At 39.4% G+C, this 15,709-nt stretch overlaps 1 protein-coding gene across 1 annotated transcript in view; it reads left to right on the top strand.

Moving 5' to 3' along the window:
- LOC134633885 (protocadherin-15-like) overlaps nt 1-15,709 on the top strand; it is a 230,463-nt gene that overhangs the window by 34,056 nt on the left and 180,698 nt on the right. The window contains exons 3-4 of the mRNA XM_063483036.1: nt 13,572-13,586; nt 14,066-14,131. Of these exons, the coding sequence (XP_063339106.1) occupies nt 13,572-13,586; nt 14,066-14,131 (81 nt within the window). The remainder of the gene's footprint in view (nt 1-13,571; nt 13,587-14,065; nt 14,132-15,709) is intronic.

The following is a 15,709-nucleotide window of genomic DNA, read 5'->3' as shown; positions in this document are numbered from 1 at the left end:
GCATTACTCATTACTTGTTATTGTTCTTTATGTAATGCAGTGAGTATTTAAGTTACATAATTACTCATTGCACTCACAGTAGAATTTAATTTGTCGTTACTTGTTGAATGACTTTTGCATTACTCCGTATCATGACCTTAAATACACTTTCACATAATTACCAAGTATCCTAATGAAAACATGTACAATATAATTAGTGCATACATATGAACACAAAACTAACAACATGGAGCAAAATTGAAAATTAGACCAAAGAGTCTCAAAAGCGATTGTAGTATAGAAGCAGGAACAGGTAGAAATGAATTTTACAATGTTTGGAGCCTAGCTACTCATCACTTGAAGATCATACTCTGGATATGTCGACATGCACTCAGCCATAAAATTACTCTGTGTTCTTTGCTAGCTTTGTGTTAGCATGCCATCTGTGTGGATTGAAAGAAAGCTGGTATTGCCATAGCAGTATGACTTGGCTGTTTCTTTCTTGGATGCAGTTTGTACTTCACCATCATGATCTTGTACTGTTGTGCAATAAAGATGAATATAATGTCCATAGCTCCACTCCTCAAAGGTTTCCTCCACCCTGCTACTGAAAATTTGTAATTATTTGGTGTAACGTGCACATAACAGACAACTTAGCAAAGAACCATCTTATCTTCAGGTATTTTGTCGTTAGCTGCATGACACAAAAACATTTTAAACTGGGGTGCCACATTTCAATCAGTTTGTTTATTAGCTGTTTATTATCAGTTGCATTTTGTGAGTGCATTGCTGCCTTTCTTGGAAGGTAGCAGTGCATCCATGTATCAGCACCTTATATCACCTGTATGGCATTATTGCATGCCTGGTATTGGAGGACTAGATGCAAGTGAATATGAATGATCTTTAAACTACAGGGTGGGCCATTTATATGGATACACCGTAATAACATGGGAATGGTTGGTGATATTAAAGTCCTGTTTGTGGCACATTAGTATATGTGAGGGGGCAAACTCCTCAAGATGGGTGGTGACCATGGTGACCATTTAGAAGTCGGCCATCTTGGATACAACTTTTGTTTTTCCAATAGGAAGAGGGCCATGTGACACATCAAACTTATTGGTAATGTCACAAGAAAAACAATGGTGTGCTTGGTTTCAACGTAACTTTATTCTTTCATGAGTTATTTACAAGTTTCTCTTTGTTCACAGCCATTGACATGTCAAAGAGGTTAACATGTGAGGAGCGGATCGAAATTGTGTTGATATCTGGTGAACGCAGTAACCGGGTCATTGCAGCAGATTTCAATGCAAGACACCCTACGAGACCACCCATCTCCCATGCTACAGTTAGCAAACTGCTTGCTATGTTTCGTGAAACTGGTTCAGTGTTGGATTTGCCAAAATGTGGACGCAAGAAAACTGTCACTAATGAAGAAACATCAGTGGCTGTCCTAGCTTCATTCAGCAAGAGCCCACAGCGTAGCACTCGCCGCATGTCACTGGAGAGTGGCATTAGTCGAACATCCCTTCGGCGGATATTAGCTACTCACAAATGGCACCCTTACAAACTCCAGCTACTGCAGCATCTCAACGAGGATGACCCAGATTGGCACACAGAATTTGCAGAATGGGCAAAACAAAAATTGGAACAGGACCCGCAGTTCACGCAGAAGATTTTGTTCAGTGATGAGGCAAACTTTTATGTGAATGGTGAAGTTAACAAACAAAACCACCGCTATTGGTCTGACACTAACCCACATTGGATGGATCCCTCCAAGACTGTTGGACCAACAAAAGTGATGGTTTGGTGTGGTATATGGGGTACAACGATAGTGGGTCCATTCTTCATCAATGGAAACCTCAAGGCCACTGGATATTTGAAATTGCTACATGATGATGTGTTTCCCTCTTTATGCACTGAAGCTGGCACGTTCCCTGAGTTTTTCCAGCAAGATGGTGCACCACCACATTATGGGTACCAGGTCCGAGCATTCCTAGATGAACAGTTTCCTGGAAAGTGGATTGGTCGTCGTGGGCCAGTTGAATGGCCCCCAAGGTCTCCCGATCTGACCCCCTTAGACTTTTATCTTTGGGGTCATCTGAAGGAACTATGGTGTGAAGATACGAGATGTGCAGCACCTGAAACTACGGATACTGGATGCCTGTGCTGGCATTTCTCCTGCGGTGTTGCTATCAGTGTGTGAAGAGTGGGAGAAGAGGGTTGCATTGACAATCCAACACAATAGGCAGCACATTGAACACATTTTATAAGTGGTCAGAAACTTGTAAATAACTCATAAAAAAATAAAGTTACATTGAAACCAAGCACACCATTGTTTTTCTTGTGACATTACCAATAAGTTTGATGTGTCACATGGCCCTCTTCCTATTGAAAAAACAAAAGTTGTATCCAAGATGGCCGACTTCTAAATGGCCACCATGGTCACCACCCATCTTGAGGAGTTTGCCCCCTCACATATACTAATGTGCCACAAACAGGACTTTAATATCACCAACCATTCTCATTTTATTATGGTGTATCCATATAAGTGGCCCAACCTGTAGTTTAAAATTTGCACAACGCTCCTGCTGCTGAAGAAAGACTTGTTTGGGTACTTGCCTGTCTATTGCTACAAGACTTATGATATCTGTTTTTAAAACTCTGGCCTGCATAACTGCAGACCGAGTTTTTATGCAAATTAAATAGCACAACCCCAGTTTTATTAGACTCACTAATGTCTATTTGATTGGTCATACTTTGAAGTGCTTTAATAAATACCTGTCTAATCCTCTGACATCCAAAGTAACATTAGACCGAAACTTAAGATTTATAACACTACCGCAGCAACCTCAATACACTTATTAGCCCAGGCTGTCTTATACTTTATTTGGATGTGCTCTTGTTTCAGTCCCAACAACTTGTATTAATCTAAAATTCTAATCCTAACATCTTATTCTATGAAATGGTCCACTTTGATCTTCTTTCAAACTCATCCTGTGACATCATGGTCACATATGATATTGCAGCATAGCATATAACACGATCTGGACTGATATATTGCGTCATGACAGCATACATTTGCCTTTGATGATAAGGCTTTTGATAATGGTGATTGTTTGCCTAGCAGCAGGGAAGAGCCCCCCAAAATGAGGCCACCCCTCATTCTAATCACCTCGTGTTTGGCACTGCACTTATTCAAGTCCTTAGCAGTACATCCATCAAGTTTGATGTGGATGGGACGAAGAGATGTCAAGCTAAGCTAAGAACACACATACACAGACAGACATACACTGATTTGTTAGTTAGACATTTTTCCCTTGTGCGTGTGCGTGGGTGGAGTTTTCAAGGTGATTTTAATATTTATTACTGCTTTCCTTTGATGCTTGGGAATGTCTCTTCCATCTTTTGTTATATCAACTTCTTTTTGTCCTTATCTGTCCCTTATTCCCTGTCTACCATTTTCTTCTTATATCCCATCTCTGAAGCAGACTGGTATTTCTCTAGATTGTTTTTTCTCTGCCTTTCCATTTGCTTTTGGAGCCTTACCCCTCTAACATTTATTGCTGTTTTTTTCCCTATATCATTCCACTGGCACTACCCCCTGCTGCTGTCTCTCCATCCCTGTATATTACTTTCCACATACCCAATTCTTATTTATGATGATAAGTCAGTGAGGTTTACCAAATCATCTGCACTTGACTCACACATACAACAGAAACATAACATAATATTTAGTAAGGAGAACTTCACTTTGGATGTGCATAGCATACTATTGAAGGACATATTTAAAGTTCTCCTGAACTGAAAGATTTCAAAGTTCAAATTAAGAGGGAAACATTGAAGTGAACATAGAAAAGACAACAGATCCAAAATGATAGGTCAGACAGCAAATGTTGTGCTAATCCCTGAACCAGACAGTGAACACTGAAGGTAAAGGGAACTGTCAGGTTGAAGGAGTCCTATTGACCCTGGTTAGCCCGTTGGACTCCACAAGCAGCCGACAGGTACGTGTAAAGCTTTCAGTCAACTTTGAAGCAGTTTTCCAGTAATTCTGGCAAATCATCAGAGGACTCAGAAGGGAAAACCAGTGGTCTTCTCGCATGGGTGAGGTTGGGTGCTGCTTGACTTTAACTTTAGTCAGGCAGTGGAAGGAAGGCTTTGAGAAAGTCCTCAATCCCACTGACACATCCTCCGTAGAAGGAGCAGACTCTAGGGATGAGGGTGATGTCTCACCCATCAGGTGGTAATGAGGCAGTTAAACAACTCCTTAGCGGCAGGACTCCTGGGTGGATGAGATTTGTCATGAGTGCCTTAAGGTTCTGGATGTTGTGGGGCTGTCTTGGTTTGGACACCTCTGGAACACTGAGTGATAGGTGCCTCCAGATTGGCAGACTGTGACGTTGGTTCCCCTCTCTAACAATGGAGACTGGAGGGGGATTAAACTATTCAGAATCCCTAAGAAGGTCTACATCAGGGTGCTGGAGAGGAGACTCCGTCTGGTAGTCTAACCTCAGATCCACGGGGAAAAATGTTGTTTTTGTCCTGGTCATGGTTGTAGATCTTTATCATCTCAAGGATATTTAAGGGTGAGTGGAAGTTTGCACAACTATGTGCTTTGTGGGCTTGAGCAAGGTATTCAAGAATGTCTCTCTGAATTCTGTGGGAGGTGTTTCGGAAGTATCATCTCTGTGGATTCTGTACCAGTCGGTCATATTGAACAAATGTCAAACTAGTCCTTTATTTTGTTTTTTAACTTCATCAGCTAATAGTATAGTCATAGCTATAGTCAATAGCCAAACTGGATCTATAGACTGAAATGTGCATAGCCTGGGGCAGTTGCAGGCTACCCAAGAAGCATTTTGGGTGCTGGGAAGGTGTTTATGTATTTCCGTTATGCGTCTTCAGATTAACTGCTGTCCGATCATCGCCACTACTGCTGTCAGCCGTGTTCAATCCTGCACTGGCTGCGAACAGACCTGACACACTGAAGCAGATAGAGAAAGAGAAAGGGGGGAGGCGGGATAATGGATAAGCCAGCACACTGACAAAGTGGTGATCCCTACAGCACTGAGTCTGTGTGTGCGTATGCGTGTCTTTGTGTGTATATATTTTTTTTTTCGTTTTTTGAATTCAAGTGGGTCGACAATCCGTTTTCTCCAGAGATGCATCAATCTAACACAAGGTCGCAGTGTCTTTCTTCGACAATCCCCTCTTTTTACTCCTCTCGTCTCCTTTTTCCCCTTTCCTCTCATCACTACTCCCCATCAATCCGCTCATCACAACTGCCCCCTTTCTCTCCCCTTTCAGCCTACCCTCCTCCACCAATTCTCCCCTTCGTTTCTCTTCTCTATTCCCCTGAAATAGTCTCCTCACCAATTTTGTCCCCTCTGTTCCTGCTCTGTCCTCAATGGATGAATGGATCGGGTAGAAAGGATGGATGGATAGGACGGGTGATGGATGAATGGCCGGCTGGTTGGGTAGAGGAGTAAAGACAGAGAGAAATCGGACCCCAGGGACTGTAGATGGGTGTACCTGCTGATGGAAGCTTAAAAAGAACATGACACAGGAGAACTTTTAAAAGAAAAAACAGCCTTTCTCCACTCTGCCCGCTCATGTATTTCAGCCGTTTACAACCATGTCTCTCAATTTTTGTGTTTGAAAGATTCCGTAGTATATTTTTAGGAGTCAAACCTGTCAGCCAGCCAGGCAGTCCTGTAGCAAAACAATTTGATATATGCTTTGTGCTGTGCTGCAGCCCTGACACAGCATTTGATAGAATAAATGGGCAAGCATATTAGCTGGGCTTCTTATTCTACTATTTTCATTTATTTTAACACTGTGCTTTTAAATGGTCTTGAAAGGCCTTTTGTGCAGATTAAGTAAGTTGCATCAAGAAGAATGTCTAATTTAACTTGCAAGCTGTCTAGAACACCATGGCTAAAGACCCACACATACTGTGGTTATGTTATACACATATTATAAGGTCACTGCTATTCTATTTAGTAAAAATTTAATAGAGATAGTCAACGCAGATCTTTCTGAAGTATCTCAAAAAAGATATTCTGGAAGATTTTTCGGGTACATATATATATATATATATATATATATATATATATATATATGGCAGCATACATGGAGCGCCATAACCAAGTGGCCGGCATAGTATACAGAAACATCTGTGCCGAGTATGGCCTGGAAGTTCCAAGGTCAAAATGGGAGACGCCCTCAAGGGTGGTGGAGAATGACCGAGCTAAGATCCTGTAGGACTTCCAGATACAGACGGACAAAATGGTGGTGGCTAACCAACCGGACATAGTGGTGGTAGACAAACAGAAGAAGACGGCCGTAGTAATAGACGTAGGGGTTCCGAATGACAGCAACATCAGAAAGAAGGAACACGAGAAGCTGGAGAAATACCAAGGGCTCAGAGAAGAGCTCGAGAGGATGTGGAGGGTGAAGGTAACGGTGGTCCCCGTGGTAATCGGAGCACTAGGTGCGGTGACTCCCAAGCTAGGCGAGTGGCTCCAGCAGATCCCAGGAACAACATCAGAGATCTCTGTCCAGAAGAGCGCCGTCCTGGGAACAGCTAAGATACTGCGCAGGACCCTCAAGCTCCCAGGCCTCTGGTAGAGGACCCAAGCTTGAAGAATAAACCGCCCGCAGGGGCGAGCTGGGTGTAGTATATATATATTTTACAGTTCCACACCACATGAAGCTATTCAATCTCCTCTCTTGTTAAATTAGCCTTTACACTTCAGTCTTTTTCATGAGACGAGACAGTATTATTATAAAATGTTTTCTTTCTATTTTTGGTATGCCAGATTCAACTTATGTAGCCATCAATCAAGCAGTTTCAAATTCTTCTCTCCTTTGAGAGAGCAATATTTTTTTTCAGATATCCGATCAACCCAGGCGTCTGTTGAGATTACGCTTCTTTGCCTTTATTGCCACAGTATGTTCACATATTACTCCAGCATATTTTGTAGTTCACCATCATTGGGTTTTCCCTTTCACTGTGTATACTTCAGGCAAAGAAGCCATGCAAATATATAACAGATGGTAACAAGCAGAATGCAGTCAAGTACAACGTGCTCAAATGAGCACCGCTTTTTCTCAATATGGCCTGGTAAAAAATGATTAAAAAGCTTTAGAAACTATTGCAGATTCAGATAGAAAACAATTTGCCAGAAATCGAAAACTTTGCTTCCTCAGTGCTACCCCTAAATGTAATTGGTTTTTGCCATCAATCTGGTATATTACTGGTTATTAAGTCAACATATATTTACTACAATAATTGACTAAAATTGTCATTGCAATCAGGATTGGCCTAGGTGCTGGACTGGTTAACCTGTAACCTTTATATAGAGCTACATTAGCCATTATACCTTGTTTCCAGTGTGTAGCTATGTTAAGCTAGCTCACTATAGCTTATTTTCACTTTACAGATATGCATAAGGATTGATGTTCTCATCTGCAAAAAATTGATTATATGTGTATGCCAAAATGTGAAGATTTGTTTTTTATATTAACATACATAAATAACAAGTACACTGTAAGATAGCTAACTATACATCACTCACAGAGCCAATCTGAAACATCATCTGATGAAATGAATCAATTATTTAAATGGATGCAGGCCAAGGTGATGGCTCTGAAAGATCAGGGATGTCTGTGGTGTTCTTCACTGTCATTTGGGAAGAAAGCAACCTTGGCTCAGCAATCTGTCACGTTAGTCCACACCATCAGACTTCTTGCCATGAATTAAACTCCTGCAGACACACTATTAATTTGTTATCGAATTATATATTCAGAAGCTAATATTAATAGCTGTCTTAACACACGTGTGTGGCTAAACATGGGGATTAGCTGAAATCAGAGAACAGGTTCATAAATAAATTTCAAAGCTAGATCTTATTCGACCCATGGCGACTAACTATGAAGGTCCAAAGGTGGTGGTGCAAGGGGACCCTTCATTTTATTTTACCTTTGCAAATGCTCAAGGAAAGTGTTTGCTTCTGTGTTAGGTGTTTCCCTGTTTATTTGCTTCCTGCTTTATTTTGACACCCACACGTCTCTGGTGCTTTGTATGTACTTTTACTTGACTTGTCCTTTTTTGCTTTGTCTCCTTGTGCCTGATTGGTTTCAGCTGTATTCCTCATCTGTTACCTCTCCCTTTGTTATCTTGTGTATATACTGTCTGAGTCTCTCCTTATTCTTTGCTGTGTTGTCCACATTGCTGTGTGTCTCTTGTGTACCCAGAGATAGCTGCTATTTGGATTTCTTGGCCTTTGTGAAATTTTTTTGGTCTTTTTTTTATGTGAGCTTATGGTAATGCGTTTTAGTTTAGTCCCCTGCATTCAGGTCTGCAAAACTTCATGACACACAGTGGTTTAAGACAAAGTCCGTTTGTATCATGTGTGGCCTACAAACTCACTGACGTAGCTGATTGTCCCATCAAAACTCTTAATTTCTTACATTTAGTGTCTTTCAGGTCATCTAGGCTTCCCCTAACTTAATTTTTTCCCAACAGATCTATGCTTCTCTGCTATGCCACACATATATCTAGATGGATATAAAGGTTGACTGGAAATGGAGAAACGTGGCGTTATCCAAAGCTTGGCTCTAAAACTCAATAATTAAAATGCTATGTTTATTATTAAGGAATGTCAAATTATTCTTTTACTTGAGTGACAATAATACAAGATCAATACATTAATGCACTCTGTCTTCTCAGTGTGGAGTAACTCATTCTGTATCCAACCAGATAGACACACACAGTGAGCATCCCACATTTAGGCTTGTCCAGGTGTCCCACTGAGTCACGGCCTCAGCATGTATATTTTATGGTAACTCTAGGATACGTGAGTGTGTGTGGAGGCAGACCGACATAAGGGTTAGATTGTCTAAACTGTGTAAAGTGGTGTCAGTGTCCACATGGAGTTGTGGAAAACATGTCCTAAGCAACATGCATATGTTTGTACCATGGAGACAGTTGCTGGGTTGTGGGTCTGTATGTACTGAAAACAATGACAGTCATTTTCTGCAAGCTCAAGCCTGGTTTGACTGCAGATCACTGCTTTGGTCGTTAACAGTCAAAGTCACTTCTCTCTCAGTTTTTTCTTAGTCAACTTTGTTCTTAATGGGGACTTTTTTTCTCTGCCACTCTTGGCAACCTGTACCTGCTTATTGTGCCTGCCAAATTTAGATGGACTGCATTTGAATAGTAAATAAAGGAGTTATTGATTGAAATGCCCCGAGTTTAAATAAAGACGTGCTTGATGATGATAAAACTGAAAGGATTTAAACTTTTCTCTCTTTCTTTTCTGTGACTACCTGTGATATTGTCTGAATTTTAAAGTTTTAAGTCTTTTTTATGAGCTCCGCACCTTGAATGCTTCACCCCAATTCCCCTTGCACAGTTCTCAGTGGAGCTTTTCATCAGCTTGACAGGAAGCTGGCATTAGATGGATTTATTCACTTGCTCGTGCACAAAGTCATTCCAGTCATTATATATTTCTTTACAAGAAACTTTGAAAGATGAGAGCAAAAGTGTATCCTTAAAGAAGATTCTGTGAGTGCTTAGAGGAAGACAAGTACATATCAATGAGAGAATAAAAATACACAGGTAAAGTTTTGAAGGTGAACATGAGTAGATACTTGCAGGATATGATATGAGCGCCTGTATGCTTGAGAGCACTAACTGTCTCGTGAGCCACTTTAATGGGTGTGAAAATATGCATGTGACCTTTGGAAATAAAGAGCAGAGAATTTGAATTTCTGTGAATGTGACTCTTCACCAGCGAAACAGAGGATTGCTTTAATGCATTATTTAATTTGGAAACTGGTAACAGAGTGGCAACAAAATTCATTCCATCTTTGTGCAAACACTTGGAAGAATTTGCTTTAATCAATATTTATTTTGGAAGAATTCACTGCACTTGAGAGAAACTTTAAATTAGCACGACCTTAAAAGATTTAACTCATTTCATCTGGGGAAATCTCATCATGTTCATCTGCCACTTTAACTTACAACCCAGGCTGTTTACTGTTTCATAGTGTTTAATTTTTATTATTTGAGGGGGAAATCAGGCTGACAGGTAGAAAGGAGGAGGCAAATTAGAGGAGACAGGGAAGAGGAGAGACGGTGGGTAGAGAGAGACTGAGAAACTGAGGTGCCCCGTGGAGAACAAATGGCTGGTTAGTAATATATGAGGGGCATCAGCTTACACTGAAGGATAAAAAGGCAGTGAGGCAGGGGATACACATCTGTCATCTGCTGTTCGCACACACACATGCACACCCTCATGCACCAGCTGGGAGAGTGTGATGTAACTAGTGACTATTGTTCCATGGCTCAATCCTCTTTCTCGGTTGCTAACCTGAAATCCACCCTTAGAAAAAAGCTTCAGAGGGGTAAAAGGCATGGACCTCGTGGCCCGTCGCCTTCTCGACAACAACGGCAAAATCGGAAAATGCTTAAACTTCGTGAAACTCTAAATTATGTGTAAGAGCAGTTGTATTGGACTAGATCACTTACTCTTTGAGTGTCCAGATAATTATGCTGGCCATTGCTGCACAAGAGACTTGCAATTAAAACACATGCAGCTTATGAATATGTCTAGACACATCATTTGGTTTGAGGGAGAAAATATTTTCTGAGTTAACTAATAAAACATTCAAAGCCTGCCTGGAAGCCATGACACAGCTTGACATCCAGGGAACTATGTGTATTTTTCAAGAAATGAACAGGACTGTGGATGATGTAGGCATAATAAATATTTGGGTTACAGAAGATTATTCTTCTGTGCCAAAGTCTTTTGCTTTAAATATCTAGCTATCTAACCCATAAAAGTAATATTATACACTATTACTTGTGTGCAGTAAAGGAAGATTTTTTTCATTTCCCATGAAATTTTGAAAAAAATTGGAAATTAAAGCAGCAATTGTGTTTTATCAATATGATATAGAGAGATGATAAATTTAAATTTAACTAACACATGAACCCAGAACAACTTCATTGTATCTTAAGATTGAGTTTCATACCGCTTTTATACCATTTTCTTTGAAGTTGATGAATTGAAAGTCCACAAATTTAATGTAGTAATTTTGGCTCAGGAAAAAGAGTGATTTATGTATCTCACAGAGTTTAAGTGTGTGCATGACAGTTACAAACCACTAAGTCAGAGGAACCTATATCTTGCAGAAGCAACCTACTGATTTGGCCAATGACAAGCTGGCTCTGGTATTTGATAAGGCTGTTTCACTTTACACACTGTGCTCTGAAATCCATGTTTTCTGTGGCGTCATGCAGTAATTTTTGTTTTTCACTGAGTTGAGCAGTGAGCATTTACATATGCTTTGACCGCTTCTTTAAGTGCAAAAAAACACAAGCATTGTGCTGTATTGCTAGTGATGTATAAATGGCTTTACCTTCCTAAGGAGCAAAAATCAATAAATAAAGCTTTTTTCGAAACTTTACTATTGCAATATACTAAACTCTGGAGTGATGTAACTTCCAGCGCCGACATCCTCCTCCTGAGACAAATGGAATGCCGCAACAGTACATCTGAAGACCATTAGCAGCCTCAAAAAATGGTGTAAATTTATGTTGAGTTAGCCACACACCACAAAATATGAGCCATTTACTCAACCTACCAGTCAGCGTAGGGTGTACTGCTTTCTATATTGAAGAACATATAGATGGTAGTGGTAGTTGGATGAGACAGCTTGGGAGTCAGTACTACGACAACACTAACCATCTACTGGTACTAAGCTAGCTAGGCTAACTTGAGATTAGCACTCCAATGCTAGTGATTAGCAATCATTTCATTGTAACTGCAAATAGTAATAAATTTAATTGTGAATACTGAAACTTGTGTTTCTGCTCTGTTTCAGCTAGCATGTTCTCTTTCTTTTTCTGAATGTTTGTGAGGTTGTGCATAATTATTTACTGGTTAACTTCTGGGGCTCTCTGGAAATACCAGAGACAGCTGGTGATGCTAACATTTCACCTTTGTCTTTAATCTGCCATTAGCAATGCAAAGAAAAAAGAGCAACAGTTATTTACTATGCCAGCTTATTTAAAGCACACATGAAAGAGATTGGGAAAGAAAAGTGAGTATTTAGATGTTTAAATATTCTTTCATTTTATATTCATCTTTTCATTTCAAAGTCATCTCAGTTTGCGACGTTTTTCCTTCACCTCTTCCACAGGATTTAGTCAGCTTAATATAAAAATGAGTTAAACACATTATTGTAACATCATCTAAACTGAACATTTGCTACTTACTTTTTAATTAAAATGTAAGTGGCGGCACACTGTGTGTGCTTTGCATTAGTGCTGCTCCAATATAATAGTACAAGTTAATCCAATGTATTCAGTTTCAATTACTTTAGAAAGGAAATAAAGTTAGAATATTAGGTTTACCGCGCTAAATTTATTTAATTTCAGCATTTCAATTTTTAGTTTACCTTAATACCCTGCTGTAGGTAGTCTGCTGACACGGAACATGATTGAATTTTAATTGCTTAATTGTGCCATGCAGTGTGGCTGTCTGAGAGCATCTGTGTTGTTGTGTTTTTGCATTCATTTATTAAAGTTTAATATGTTTGTGTTTCCTAAAGCTATTAAGACTTTGAGATTATCACCTGTACCATGACCAGATTCCGTTTTTGAGGAAATATAGAGTAAGACAGTTTGAGTAGGCCTCGATTTTATTTTTTCACATTTCTGCTTTTACATTAGCTATTGTAGAATTATTTCATAGATTTCAATAGACTTTTTATTGAGTGAGTGACGTGGTTGGATTTTTACAGTATGGACAAAGAAAACATTCATGACAAACTGGAAATCTGGTATTTTTAGCAGAAAGATACGCTAATATGAACTATTTGTCTTAACAGACAAATAGTTCCCATTTGGGAGCTTCATTCTACATGAAAATACAACACACCACATCACCGACTTCTGATATAATCTCTGATGTCACACAGTTGTAATGCTTTATCGTGGAGAGGCAGAGCAAGAGGGTACGAGAGAGAGAGAAAGTGTGATCATTGTTCCATGAAGTCTATTTTCTAGGTGAGCAGATATCCATCTTCCACCCTTCCTCTGGGACTTTCCCAACCATCCTCGAGAGCTGTACAGTAATATCGGCTTGTCAGGTGAATGTGGGTGTTCTTTTTTTTTTTCTTCACTGTATCTCACAAGAACAGGGAAATAGATGAAAGAGAATGTTTGAATGTCGGTGCATTTTTCCCTCCGAATGAGACAGTTTTTAGCTTCTGGCCAGTTTTGAAATAATTTCTTCTCGTAGTAATACAGTAAATTGTGGGTGATGGCTCTGAGAGATGTTGGAAAAGCTCAGAAAGATTGGCAGAAATTGGCTATCATCTTCAAATCTTTGAACCTGCTTACTGCATTTCATGTTTGACTCCCTTGTCTTTACCTTTTGTCTTTGTTCTGATAGTTAATTCTGATCTTAAGTGAAAATTTTCTCCTAATTTCTCTTTCTTCTTCTCCTCTGTTCACTGCTACCTTTCTTTTCCCCTCTCTCTCCTTCCTGGTGTGGTGGGGCTGGCTCTTGATGCAGACTGGCAATATGAGGGTGAGAACATTCCTCCTTTTTCTTTCTTTGTTAACTGTGTGTTCAGTCACTGTGCTAGTTTATTAACCCCTGCCAACCTTACAGAGATGGTTATAGTGGTCTACGTCTGTCAGTCTCTGTACTGTCAGTTCTTGCCTTCCTTACTCCACCTCACCTTATTTATACGCCTTTCATTCCCGCGATATAATTCGACTGGCCTACAGAACCATTTCCTCTCTCTGTAAAAAGAAAAATGAGGTCATAAGCAACAGATTATGTCTGCCAAGCTTTCCTTTTCAATCTCTGTGGAGTTGCCCTTAGACCTTTTCTTACACATGGTACTGCAACCCTGTAAAAAGAAAAGAAAAAATATCTGTCCTCTAAGTACTACATAGTGCTTAGAGGACCATTTAAAATGAAATTGAATAATGAAGCTCAACATTCAGTAGCGTATTAATGGTACCTTTACATGTTTCTTTTTTCTCTGTTTTTCTATCCAGAATGCAAACTTTCCCGCTCGGGTCCTCCTGCTACCATAGTTGCCATCGATGAAGAAAGCCCCAACGGTAAAGTATTCTTTTCTTTCTTGCTTAATGCTTCACAAGGAGATTTTAAAAATGGTCTAAACTCAAGATGTGATGGGCGACCACTTCAGTATGATTACCACCTTTTAGCATATGTTAGGCAAACACTGTTGGAAAATCTTGACCTTTAAAAGACGCTGATTGGAATAGCATGTGGTGTGCCCTCATTAAAATATTCTGTGCCAACTGGGTCATAGTTGAAGCCTCATCTTATTTGAACTAATGAACGGTTCAAACTGCCATTGTGTTTTTCTATATGTGCTATTTCAATCTGGTCACAGTAACTTCTTGGTGTCTTTACTAGTTGCCTGGCAACTTGGAAGTGATAACAAGATCTTGGTTTTGAGGTGAAATGTGTTAATTATTAAGGTTTGAAGTTGCTTGCTGGTCGATTTCGTTACCTTTGTTTGACTGTCTCCAAAGCATCACATTAAACCGACAGTTAAGGAAGAGGTGCGTTTCATTAAACTTTCAAAAGTGAAGTGGGTTGATGCAAGCTATATTAAGGTTTATGAAAATCTTGTGTTTAGAGGCTGGATTATGATGACTTTGTCAGTATTTTTTTAGAGTTTATAATTAATTGTGTTTCCTGTTATGTGGATATCTCATCTCATCTCATCTCTTCTCTTCTCTTCTCTTCTCTTCTCTTCTCTTCTCTTCTCTTCTCTTCTCTTCTCTTCGGTGTGTTTTTGTCTCCAGCTCAAATTGTTTAAGGGCTTTATGGCTCATTAGTGGACCCTGGTTCAACATCTGTGCCATTTAGACCAAAGAGATGTAAACAAACACACATTCCTAGAGTCTGCTTAGGCTGGTATAGCTAGCATCATGAATTTTTGTGTAGTACAGAGCAGATTATGTGTTGAGGGACCACACATTTCAATGGATTAATTTATTCCTTGCTTTAGTCAGTAGATCAAAGCAGATGCATTTGCAAATATAGGTAAATTATGGATAGACAAGTTGATCTGTATTGTTAAATTGCTCTCGTATCTCCAGCCTTTAGATTACTGCTTGGAGGAGAATGTTTGCTATGTCTGGTTTTTCACAAAGTTTTAAAATGTGAGACCTGATTATAGTAATCCTAACTGACGTGAACAGAGATTAGCATAGCAGAACCAAACACAGAGGAGAGCAATGCTTTCCATAAACCCAGCTGGCATCTCTATCTGTTAATGGCTTAATGCATCACACAAAGCTACCTATCCTTTTATTTTCCTGGTGCTTTTGGTAATCAGCCTGGAAGTGTTAATTTCATGTAGGGCTTTCAATTAACACTTATATCTTTTGCTAGTGAAACGTCACTAATGTTCTTTTTATTTTTGTTGTTGTTTTTTGTTTAAAGATAAAAATTAGTTTTAATCTGAGAATACATTTAATCATAAAATCATAAATGCTATCAATCATCAGTCAAACAAGTGTGCTCTTATTTATAAAAAAAAAAAGATTTTAGTGGAACATCTACACAGTACTAAAGAGACCCATTTTCAGCAAAAATCACTTTTGTGTACTGTAGAAAATTGTTACCTAATACAAGTTCATTATGTTGAAAGGTTGATTGAC

The sequence above is a fragment of the Pelmatolapia mariae genome, linkage group LG8, assembly GCF_036321145.2.
Source record: "Pelmatolapia mariae isolate MD_Pm_ZW linkage group LG8, Pm_UMD_F_2, whole genome shotgun sequence".
Lineage (NCBI taxonomy): Eukaryota > Metazoa > Chordata > Actinopteri > Cichliformes > Cichlidae > Pelmatolapia > Pelmatolapia mariae.
Note: the sequence above shows the minus strand (reverse complement) of the source record. Positions and strands in the feature narration are given on the sequence as shown.